General features: G+C 44.0%; 1 protein-coding gene across 5 annotated transcripts in view; it reads right to left on the minus strand.

The window, feature by feature from the left end:
• Nucleotides 1–9,506, minus strand: part of MAP7 (microtubule associated protein 7) — a 211,693-nt gene extending 202,187 nt beyond the window's left edge. Inside the window, exon 1 of one of the 5 annotated variants that reach the window (XM_073022504.1) lies at nt 9,232–9,506. In XM_073022504.1, coding sequence (XP_072878605.1) covers nt 9,232–9,298 — 67 coding nt within the window. In that variant the 5' untranslated portion in view covers nt 9,299–9,506. The remainder of the gene's footprint in view (nt 1–9,231) is intronic. The other 4 variants (XM_073022518.1, XM_073022510.1, XM_073022519.1 and 1 more) reach the window with 4 other exon arrangements.
• Between the last annotated feature and the right edge of the window lie 3,316 nt (nt 9,507–12,822).

Raw genomic sequence — 12,822 nt, forward strand, 5'->3', positions numbered from 1 at the left:
ACCAGAAAGCCAACTCCAAAAAGAAAGCTTTCGTAGGATTTAATTTTAAAAGTTACAGAAGGAGAAATTTTAAGATACCCCAAATCTCAATACGCTAAACTTAAAGATATATCATTTATTAACAGTGCCTATGAGGGGCAGCTCACATATGCCAAGTGCACTGCTCCCAGCCTCCTCCCTGCATTGTTTTACACCCTGTGCTCATCGGTACCATCTGGTCAGGTGTGTTAATCCTCCTTGGCACTTTCTCATGATTCTTTTTTTCACAACTATTCCTAAAGGAGCATCAAGGATGAAGAACTGTTGAATGCAGTTATTCTTACTGTCAAATACTACATATTACTCTTCAAATCAAAATTCAAAGTGGGGCTGGGAGTGGTGGCTCACACCTGTAATTCCAGCACTTTAGGAGGCTGAGTTGGGCAGATCACTTGAGTTCAGAAGTTCGAGACCAGCCTGGCCAACATGGCAAAACGCTGCCTCTACTAAAAATCTAAAAATGAACCAGGCATGGTGGTGGGCGCATGTAGTTCCAGCTAGTCGGGAGGCTGAGGCAAGAGAATCATTTGAACCTGGGAGGCGCAGATTGCTGTGAGCCAAGATCGTGCCACTGCACTCCAGCCTGGGCTGTTCAGAGCGAGACTCTGTCTCAAAAAATATATTTACAAAAAAAATTCACAGTGGTTCCTAATAAGAAAATCTTATAGATCTTTTTCAACAGGCTATTTCTCAAATTAAAAAGATACTAAAGAAAATAATTACTGAAGAGAAAAATCCAAATGCCATTTAAATATGTCAACCATAACTCAGAGTTTTACAAGAGCTAAGATAGTAAAGAGGTAGACAGTATCACTGCTAGAAAACTAGACAAACACTAAAACTGAATTTTATAAAAAAAGAATAAGCCTAAATACCATTAACATTTAGCCTATGGAACCTTAGACCATGAGGAAGTGATGAAACGTCCAATGATAGACTATCAAGGCTTCACAAAGCACTGTATCTGAGAACTGGTAAGTATTCAGTTTGACAATACAAAATGTGCCAATAAGGAATTAATCAGGGTAATAAACAAGGTATATGACCAACAGATCTAGCTTTCTAACAACAAAACAAGTTATTTCCAAGTTGTAGAAAGCCATATCTCAAGGGATTAGAAGACAGACTATTAAGGAGGAAGAGAGAACTTGAATTGGCAGGGACTGTGCTATATAATGGCACTTCCGTCCATAATCAACTTCAGAATGTATACTCCACAGGAAATAAGAGATACTATGGATCTTCAAGCCAGCAACGGTGTGTTAAAATTAAAAAAAATAATAAAATAAAAAATAAAAGAAATACTATGGGGAAAAAAGAATGAGGGAGAATAAAGATATGAGAGCCAAATACAAACTCCATATTATACCTGGGCTCTGGGATCAACACTACCTCAAGGCTTTCTTAATTCATGTGAGCATGGGTTAGCATTAAAAAGGCACTATTTTACTTTGAGGTGATTACATTGCTTTACTCAAAGAACTTGGTGGAATGGCTAAAGTTTTAAAAACAAACAAAACTAACAATGCTAAGTATGAGTGAGGATGCAGGGCAACCAGAACTCACATATGCTGATTGTAAGAATGTAAAACCATTGAGACGCTCTGGAAAAGTTTGTCCATTTCTTATACAGTTAAACATACAGTTACATGAATCAGTAATCCTACTCCTAGGTATTTACTGAGGATAAATGAAAACTACGCTCACACACAAACCTGTAGGTAAGTGTTTACAGCAGCATTATTCATAATTGCCAAAACCTGGGAACAACTCAAATGTTCTTCGATAAACCATCTATGATACATCCATACAATGGCAAACTACTTCATCAAGAAAAAGGAGGGGACTACTAATATGCACAACAGTGTGCCTGAATCTCAAAAACATGATGCCAGGTGAAAAATTCAGACTCAAAAGGTTACGCAATGTGGGGCCAGGTACGGTGGCTCACGCCTCTAATCCCTGCACTTCGGGATACCAAGGCTGGTGGATCACCTTTGGTCGAGAGTTCAGGACCAGCCTGACGGGGTTTCATGGAAACCCCTTCTCTACCAAAAATACAAAATTAGCCGGGTGTGGTGGTGCATGCCTGTAATCCCAGCTATTTGGGAGGCTGAGGCAGGAGAAACGCTTGAACCCGGGAGGCAGAGGAGGTTCCTGTGAGCCGAGATCGTGCCATTGCACTCCAGCCTGGGCAACAATAGTAAAACTCCGTCTCAAAAAAAAAAAAAGGTTACACAATGTATGATTCCACTTTAAGACATTCTGGAAAAGGCAAAACTAGGAAGATGGTAAACAGATCAGTGGTTGCCAGGGGTTAGGTGTAGGAAGAGAGTCTCACTACAAAGGTGCAGCATTAGGGAATTTGGGGTGGAGGCAGAGGACTCTTTGGGATCATCTTAACAGTGGTGCTTACATTACTCTATACATTCAACAAGAACTAACAAACGAAAAGAAAATGAGTAATTTTTGTACACAAATTTTTTATTTTTTATTTATTTACTGAGACAGAGTCTTGCTCTGTCGCCCAGGCTGGAATGTGGTGCTACTATCTCAGCTCACTGTAACCTCGCCTCCCGGGTTCAAGCAATTCTCCTGCCTCAGCCTCCTGAGTAGTTCGGATTACAGGCGTATGCCACCACACCTGGCCAATTTTTGTATTTTCAGTAGAGACAGGGCTTTGCCATGTTGCCCAGGCTGGTCTTAAACTCCTGAGCTCAAGAGATCTGCCTGCCTCAGCCTCCCAAAGTGCTGGGATTACAGGTGTAAGCCACCGCACCCGGACTGTACGCAAATTTTTAAATAAATTTTTAAAAATCCCTCTGCCTATTCAAGGATTTGTAATTTTTCCTTTCACCAGCAAGCTTTATGGGAGGGTCTATTAAATTGGCTACCTTTCCTTCCCAAACTGTTTATCTAATGATCACTTATAACCTGATGTAGCCCCAACTCTTGCACCAACAACTGAAATTCCTCTTCTGGGGTTGGTCAGTGACTACTTGTAACCAAATGAACAGCTTTTTATAAAATGTCTTCATCAGTCTTTGAATCCCTTACCTCTCCATCCTTCTCAGCAGGTGTGACATTGCTCAGCTGTGCTTTTCCATCTGTCTGCTTTGCTGGTTCTTCCTCCTCCCACGCTTTACACGTCATCTCACCCTTCTGTGGTTTTTCTGAGCTCTCCTCACTCCCAAACCTTCAGTCATTATTCCTTTATGGAGTGAATCCCAGAGTGCTGACCTCTATTTTTCTCTTTTAGTCCTATACTTCCAGTTGCCTTTTGAACATTTCCACTTACAGATCTCTCTTATACCACACATTTTCATATCTAAAGCAGAGGGTTTTTCTTCCTGTTTCTCCCACCAAAACCTGATTCTGCTGGACACAGTGGCACATGCCTGTAGTCTCAGCTACTCGGGCAGTTGAGCCAGGAAGATCACTTGAGGTCAGAAGTTCAAGTCCAGCCTGGGCAACAATAGCAAGGCCTGCCCCCCTCCCCCACCTCTTTGGGATAAAAAACAAAACCGGTCCTCCTCATATTTTCCAATAAGTCAATAAACCAAACTCAAACTTGGAAGTCTCATATGTCACCTTTTTACATGCAATCCTTTGACACATGCCCCTGCAGAACCTTAATCGTCTCTTCCTATTGCCATGCTAACGACTGCCTGGATTTCTGCTGGAATCTCAAAGTTGGTGTGTATGTCACTGAACTCTTCTTCAGTCCATCCTCAAGTCTACATTGCTACTTTGAAATGAGGACCGGCTGAGTAGACCTAGCCCTTCATTGATCTCCAGAGATTTGGCTCATCTGGCTAGGCAGATGTTTCTCATGCATTCTCATCCCTGCAGATGCACCCTTCCTAAAGCAGTAAAAGAAAAAAAAAAAAAAAATCAATGGAAGAGAATGACTTTCCCAGAGGCAGGAATTTTGCTTTCATCAGCTAAAGGCACAGCTGAGCTCTTGTTAGAACTTGCAATCAAGATTTCAAGATTCATGGGTACAGAACTACCTGACTATGCCTTCTTTAATCAATATTCTTTATTCTCAAGAATCCTCACTTCCCCCCACTACCCCACCCCTGAAAAATGTAATAACCTCTCAGTTTGGCCTTCAGCCCTTCCACAATTTGGCTTCAGTGAACAGTCATTCCTAACGGATCTAGGACTTTCTTTGAGCTTTACACGTGTCAATATGACCAAAACTTTGCTCTTTTTCACATCTGCACCTTTGTTTTTCTCCCTTTCCTCCATCCAATTTTATATCCCACTTACCCACTTTTAAAAGTTTATTTTTTTATTTTTTAAAACAATTTTTTAAAATTTTATTTTATTTTTGTGAGTAAATAGTAGGTATATTTATGTGGTACATGAAATGTTTTGAAACAGGCATGCAATGTGAAATAATTACATCATGGAGAATGGGGTATCCATCCCCTCAAGCATTTATCCTTTGTGTTACAAACAATCCAGTTACATTCTTAGTTATTTTTAAAAGTACAATTAAGTCACTGACTATAATCACCCTGCTGTGCTATCAAATTATAGGTCTTACTCCTTCTTTTTGTTTTTTTGAGACGCGGTCTCGCTCTGTCGCCCAGGCTGGAGTACAGTGGTACAATCTCGGCTCACTGCAACCTCCACCTCCCGGGTTCAAGTGATTCTTCTGCCTCAGCCTCCCAAAGAGCTGGAACTATAGGCGTGCGCCACCACAGGCTAATTTTTTTTATTTTTAGTAGAGATGGGGTTTTACCACGTTGCCCAGGCTGGTCTCAAACTCCTGGCCTCATGTGATCCGCCTGCCTCAGTGTCCCAAAGTGCTGGGATTATAGGCGTGAGCAACTGCTTCTGGCCTTTTTTAAAAAACAAAACAAAACAAAACAAAACAAAACAAAAAAACCCATTAACCATGCCCACCTTCCTGCCACCTCTCACTCCCTACCCCCTCTACCCTTCTCAGTCTCTGGTAACCATCCTTTTACTCTCTATGTCCATGAGTTCAATTGTTTTGATTTTTAGACCCGACAAATGAGTGAGAAGATACGATGTTTGTCTTTCTGTGCCTGGCTTATTTCACTTAACATAAAGATCTCCAGTTCTACCACTTTTTAAAATTTAACTTCAGTGCTGTAGCCGGTATGTTCTTCCTGCTGACCATAGCCGGAAGTGATTTCTCCTTCACTGAACTCTCATAATCTGCAACTGTTTGTTGGTGAATTTTGTCTTCCTTACTAAATTCAAGGATCATTTGTTCAACAGCCTTCTAACCACCATAATGCTGAATATACAGAAGGCACACATTTCTTATTCTAAGCCTCAATATTTTCAATTCTTACATCAATACGAGGCCTGAGTTTTTAAAAACAATTATTCCAAATGATTATTCCTCATGCATTGGGAAGCAAAGATGTTAGAATTTTTTAAGAGAAAATGCCAGTGTAAATAAACTGTGTAAAAATATTTCACACACGCCTATCAATATCACATAAATGCATGCTCCTGAGCACAACTGCCTAGTCTAATAATGTTTCCCCCTACTTAGCAAGATGTAAAGGTAACAGCCATATAGGATGGGAGAAAAGCTATCTAGCTACGCAAATGAAGCATCTCTTTCAAACGGGACAAGCTTAATACCAAATTGTCATCTGAGCCCCTATTGGTAGATATTTAATGTAGACCCTTAGAGTTAAGTGACACCTACAGGGTCACTTTTTCATATGGAAAAGTTCATGAAAGGATGGTCACAAAAGAGGCCATGTTCATCACACACGTTGCTAAAGTGGACAAAAAGCCCAGTTCCAGATTCTAAGACATGACCCACTTCCCAAAATATCAACAGAATTGACAGGTTATTGGTATTAACTTATTCCTTTGTGCATCAGAGTTTCCTGAATTAATCAAAAGCAGCTTTAAATTTGCTTTTAGTTCAGGAGGTTTTTAAAACAGGCTATCAGACTAGGAAATTAGTGCTGTACACTCGCTTTCCACAGCTTTTGAACATGAACATAAAATTAAATACACAAAGCTTGGATTGAGGCAGTTTTGTGAATATCACACGAGGTAGGTCGACTACTCAAAAAAGCCTGAAAAAGGACTTGACATCCTCTAGTGGTGATGTCTTAAACTTGTTTCCAAGGCAATTTTTTTTCCCCAGCTCTTGCTTAACTTTGGCTGTTGGCAAGAAAAATCTGTTGGAAGAACTTTTCATCCTTAAGAAAAATAAACGTTTTCACCGCAAGGAATGTGATTTGACTAACTTTGAGAAGAAAATAAATATATACCCACAGAAATATAGTTTTTAAATGTTGGATTTATATAATAGCTTTTGATACGCTTAAGAACGGTCTCATTTCATAGGCTGCACGCCACCACTGTCAATTCATCTTTGATACACACACACACATAATTCTGAACACATTACAGGTATCATTTTTATAATAACCTGATATTCTAACCTAAAGTGCCCTAAAATTAAACCAGTCTTTGTACAGAGACACAAAAACTAAGAGCTATTTAAGAGTGGACTCGCCAGGCGCGGTGGCTCACGCCTGTAATCCCAGCACTTTGGGAGGCCGAGACGGGCGGATCACGAGGTCAGGAGATCGAGACCATCCTGGCTAACATGGTGAAACCCCATTTCCACTAAAAAAAAATATAAAACAATTAGCCGAGCGTGGTGGCGGGCGCCTGTAGTCCCAGCTACTCGGGAGGATGAGGCAGGAGAATGGCGTCAACCTGGGAAGCGGAGCTTGCAGTGAGCCGAAATCGCGCCACTGCACTCCAGCCTGGGCGACAAAGCGAGACTCTGTCTCAAAAAAAAGAAAAAAAAAGAGTGGACTCTACCTCATAATAATGAGATCTAAAAAAATTAAAATTAATCCCTCAAGAAATGTTGCCATTTAAGGTGGCAATTTTCAACTCTTGATGGTAATACAGGTTTCTCTGTCCACCGCCACCCACCCACCCCACATTTCCATACACGCTTCTGATCGTTTAAAAAAATGAGACTTGCAGTATTTGGATGTGTATATTGTGAAATATGTTCACCAGAATAAAGTGCTAAATTAAAGTCTCATATTGAGACATAGGTCATGTGTTTTAAATACATGGAATAACTTAAGTTGTTGAAATTCAAACAATCCCACTTGTTCTCTCAAAATAACTATCACCTAGATTCAGAAAAACACATTTACACCTTCCTTCTTTCTTTGGCACCTGCTGACACAAATGCTTCTGAACACTAAAAACATTAATAGTAATGTTGGGGTAGAAAAATAGGAAAGAGATGTGAGGCCAGAATTAAGTTTTCAGTGAAATTATAAAGTATAATTATTCAAGACCATATATAAAATGTGTCCTTTGGAAATTTAAGTTCTTAGGCAAAAGTGTGGAAGAAATGTTTTCTATGAAGGAGATAACAACCAATTTAATTCCCTTTTTAATAAAAGAAAATATTATACTGACAGGCACATGGTTGATCTGTATATTAATTGTTGGAAGCACGGCCTATTCCTTAACATGTTCAGGCGCTGAATATACTAAGGTTTGTAGTTAGTTCACTTACGTCTGAACAAGTTGTTCATGTGCAGATTCTAGAAAGTATTTTTCAGCACAAATTGACACTTAGCTCGCTAGAACAATGTTGTTTCACACGCAGTTACTGGGTCAGGGTTAGGCACCAAATCATGCCGTATATTTACAAAAGAGGACGCTGCTCTCCCGGGGCCCTCACTTGGGGAAGCCCCGTCCCAGCGTCTAGCTCATCAAATTCCCGAAAGCAATTACAAAGGCATCTCTTCTCCACCCCAAACCAAAATAATGATCTACCAATCTTGCAAACACATTAAGACAAACTCCCTACAGGAAGGAGCATGACTTAAAAATAAACAAGTTCAAGGTACTTTGTCAGTCTTAACCTCATGTATCTTGGCTGAAGGGATTAAATCATAAGACGTTGGGTACCCAACCTCTTCCTAGCAATAGCAGATACACAATTTGCAAATACTGTTTCAGAGCTCTCTGGACCTTTCACGTTAAAATAAGCATCCTCGACGGTGGGGAGACAGTGATTCTTACATTTAGGAAACAATTGCTTCCGATTGTGAGTGTACGGAAGTGGAAAACAGCTTGCAATTGGAGAGTCTAAGAATTTAATTTCTTTTTAAAGTAAGAAACTGCCTCACTGTCCCCATCCCCAAGCGTAGGAAGATACAGAAACAGCTTACTGGCCAAGAATAGAAGAGGGAACCAGTGGGGAGGGACGGATTTGCAAGATAGCCTCTGGAGAAAAAAAACCACGAGGGAGAAAAATCGGCTTCATACTATGGAGAGATGGGCGGGGGTGGGAAGCCTTGCTGCTGGTCTTGGGGACGTGATCCCCTGTCCCCAAGTGTGCCCCTGGAGGTTGTGGGGGAGGGGTATCCTCAACACAGAGGCCTGACCACCAAATCCCGGCTGCAGAGCCAACAATCCTCCTTTGGGCTCCTGAACAGACTGAAAACAAAAAACTCTCTAAGAACTCTGACAAGTCAACGAATGTCTGATCCCGTCAAGCCCGCACTCGCAACCCCCCACCATGCAGCACTGGGCCCCGGCCCTCCCGAGCTCGGTCCCCACGGACGAGGGTCGTCGCCACTGCGGGCACCGGGTTGGGGGGCGGGCCGCTCACCCCGCGGTCCTGCCCCACACCGACCCCGCCGAGGAGCCCCCGGCACCCGGGGCGACCAGGCAAGGCGGGAGGAGGTGCCCAGAAACTGCTCGTCCTGCCAATCGCACCTGGCCGACGACTCTCTGGCCGCTGGTTTGGTCTGCGGGATACGATTTCCCATTCAACTGAATTAGACCAGAGCCCGCGGCGGGGAGGGCAGCGGCCGGGGTCTCTCCGTTTCCCCACCACGCCCGTGAACCCTGGCTCGCCTCCACCTGTTGCGGGAAAGTCGCGGTGGAGCGCCCGAGGGCGGCCGGAACCCCGGCCGGGGAGAGCCGGACGGCCGAGGCGCGGCGGCGAAGGGCGGGGGAACGCGCGCTCGGAGCCCGGGTGCGCGGCGCGCAGGGCCGGTTGTTCCGGGCCGCGGCCGCGCGGGCGGGGAGGGGGCTACCGGCGCCGGGTGATTTCGGTGCCAGCCCGCTGGCCCCGCTCGCCGTCCCCTGCCCGCGCGCACAGGATCCCCACTATCCCCGCTGCGCGGTCACCTGTTTCGCTCCGTACTGCGCCGTCGCTGCCCCTGTGGCCGTCGCCACCAGCTCCTAGCTCCGCCATGGTGCTCCGATGACGCGCCCGGAGAGCCGCTCCGCCCTTTCCTCGGCTTGGCTCCCGCCGGCCCCCGCCTCCTGGGCCACCGGCCCAGACAGGTGAGCGCAGTCTGGGGACGGCGGAGGGCGGGGGCAGAGAGCGCGGCAGTCGGCTGCGGCCTGGGCCCAGCGCGCCCCCTCGCGGGCAGGTGCGGCGTGGCAGCCGCTCCGACCGCCGCGGCCGAGTCTCGTCTGGAAGAGCGGCGGGCGGAACCAGCACCTCTGCCCGGAGCTTCCGGTCGCCGCGGCGGACCCGCTGAGGGCTCCCGGAGATATGGAGCGGAGTTGGCGAGGCTTGGTGGCGCCTCCTGGAGTCTGGGACGAGCGGCGGTCCGAGGAGCAACCCAGGTGGGGCAAGGGTACGGAGACGCTATTCCCCTCCGAACTCTGAAGCAACCAGGTCACTGTCCGCTCCGCGAGGGCTGGAGTTCACGGTGACAGCCAGCAGAGCATCTGATGCCACGTGGAGAGACGAAGTACATGGGTCGGATTCCACGTTGGGAGCCGGCCTGGATCTGCGCTTTAGGAAGCCACTGCGGACCACCCTATCTTGTCGCCAGGTCTTCGCATCTGATGAGCCTCAGGGCACACAAGTTAGAGAGGTTGTGCCGGCTGAGGTGTCTTTTCTTTTTCTTGGTTTCCCATTAGTAAACGACCTTGTGACTTCTGGCTTACTTAGGAAGACCAGGAAAAAAAGGCAATAGGTAACGAATTTTTTTTTTTTTTTTAAAGAAACAGATTATTGGCCGAGGAAAAAACAATTTCGCCCTAAAGGATAAGCAACAAAATACTGAGGGGGGAAAAAGCCTACACAAATGGAAACATACGGAAGAAAATCAAGGAGCGACCAGTTCCGCATGGTTACACTAAAATGCACTCCCACACTCTGGCTTGGCTGAAGATAACCAGCAAGCTCTGAACAGTTTAAAACCCTTCCAAGGACTGCAGCAGCACTGGACACCCAAGAGAGTCTGAGAACAGTATTGGATTCTTGCTAGGGTTACAATTTTCACTATCTTTGCGTGCAAAACTTGCCACTCTGAGCCCAGCGAACTATTTTTATTTGGTTTACTTACTGGCTTTCTGGATGACTAGGTAGAGATTTAACTAAAGAACACTTCTACTATGGTCTGTGATGATGAATTTTCCTGTAGTGCCATTTCTATAATGGAATAGGCAAACTGACCATTTAGAATGTGATATTCCTAAATCACACTCAAATCAGTCTTATCAGAGACTTCTAATAAATACAAATAAAGCACCAGGTGGCTAGAGGTAGTTTTTGGCCTCAGCAAAGATTTTTTTTTTTTTTAACTACATTAAAACATCAGAGTTTAAGACACTTTTCTTTGAGCATGAGAAATACTCTCTTAGCTGAATTTAGAGAGTTGAACTATCCGAAGAACCCCGGAGAAGGAAGGTGATTTATTTTCAACCTTCTGATTTACCACCGACTTAAATCAACCAATGGGTTGTTTCTTTGACCAAAAAAAAGAAAAAAAAAAAGAGTCAAGACTTGTGATGTTTGTTTTGTTTAGTTTAGTTTGGTGTGTGCTTACTCATTGTCCCTTTCTTTTGATAGCCTATATTTGTCTGCCACAAGTTAAACAAAAATAAATAAGGAACACACCAAAATCCTGGATACAAAATCCTGTATAGACAGTGCGTTCCAAACCTAAGGAGGTGTCTGCAACGGGGTAGGCTGCTGAGTGACTCTGCAGAGAACGGATGACATCTGTTAAATGTCAAACACCATCACGATGTACTTCAACTTGTACTTTACTTGGAACATGGAAGCCATCTGTCTGGAGCTCCCACATCCATTTCAAATCTTCAGGGTTCCCCATTCCAGGGGAGGAGCTGAACCTCCTGACACCATCCACTCCCCTCCTGCCTCCTTCAAACATCATCCCTTTTTTCTCCCCAATCCCTAAATGTTTCTGCACCCAGGGGCTCTACCCCAATAAACACAGTAAGACTCTTTGATTGTGAAAATATCTTCCTTTAACTTCCCACCCTCCAGAATCTATTGTCTTATGTTTTGTTCACCAAAGGTAATAAAAAGAAATGTGGATTTTGGTGCCATTATTTTTCAAAAAAAAAGCTATATATTAGGTTTTTCATGCCTACGTATACAAATCAAATCCTTATTTTTAAATCCATCATTCCCCTAGACTTTCTGCCCCTAGAGTTTCTACAGCACTTGATCCTCTAATCACCTTGCTCTTGGTCTACCATTGGCTTGGTTTTTCTCATTCCTCTGTAGCAGTCCTTTCGTCTTTGTTGACTCAGATTCTTCCTCCCTTCTAATCCCCCGGCATTTTTACTATCCCCAAATTGTAAGCCACAACCTTTTTATCTTTACTGTCTCTCACAGCCCTCATTTGCTATTACTTCCATCCTGGATCCTGGTGACTCCCAAATCCTGAATATATACCCTTAATCTCACTCCTGACTTCCACTAACACATTCTGAATGGTCCCTGCACAATTCTATCAAGATACCCTGCCATTAATTTAATATGTTCCAAACCAGATTAATTTTGCAATATATAACCAGTTTACACAGACCCCTCCCTTGCTCAAAAACCTTTAATAGACTCCCCGTTCCTATATAATTAAATATTAACTCCGCCTCCTCACCATCACCGCCACCACCCCCTAACTGGGCCCTGAGCTCTCTACTACCCATTTCCACTTTTCACCTCTGTAACTCATATTTCTAGCCAATGGAGTTGTTCATTCTCCAGAATACCTTCCAAATCCCTGCTTTCTAGCCTTTGTTCTTGAAGCCGCTCTGCCCAAAGTGACTTCCTTCATCCTGACATATTTAATAATACTTTCCCTCTGAGGCCCAGGTTAAGGTTTACTTCCTCCATGAAGCCTGTTCTTCCTGCCCTGGCTCCCAGCATGCCTGTCCTTTGGACCTGGCCAGGGCTTCCTGGGCTTGGTACTTGGCCAGCTGTTAAAATAGACTAGGCATGAGTTATTGCAAATTTGCCTCCTCAATCTGATGCACAGTTTTGGTAGTAGGGACTTTGTCCTCTACTTCTCTATAGTGTGTCCGTAAAGTCTAGAACTATCAGTTATTTGCTCACAAGTTGCGGATGTTCTTGATGACATCATGTGCACCGCCAGCATTCTGAACTTGGTAGGCATGGTATATATCTTTTGTGTTGCTACCGTGCCTCACACACAGTGGACATTCAAATGGGTTAATAATAATTCCTCAATGCCCAACTTTTTTATGTGGTGGCCTAGGGATGAATGAAACCAAGTATCCAATGACAGGAGAAAGAGATCAAAATGCAGTTAAAAGGAAACATTAGATCTACTTCTCCCAGCAAATTCCTGTTTTGTTTCTTTTGTAACACTGCCACCACCCCTGCAAAACTGTTCTGTTTCAAATCATCTTTCTAGGCTCAGCTTTGCACCTTCCCTCCTCTGGAAAGCTTTCCTTGACCCCTTCTGACAGTAAATGTGAGTATAGCAC

The sequence above is a fragment of the Chlorocebus sabaeus genome, chromosome 13, assembly GCF_047675955.1.
Source record: "Chlorocebus sabaeus isolate Y175 chromosome 13, mChlSab1.0.hap1, whole genome shotgun sequence".
NCBI classification, from domain to species: domain Eukaryota; kingdom Metazoa; phylum Chordata; class Mammalia; order Primates; family Cercopithecidae; genus Chlorocebus; species Chlorocebus sabaeus.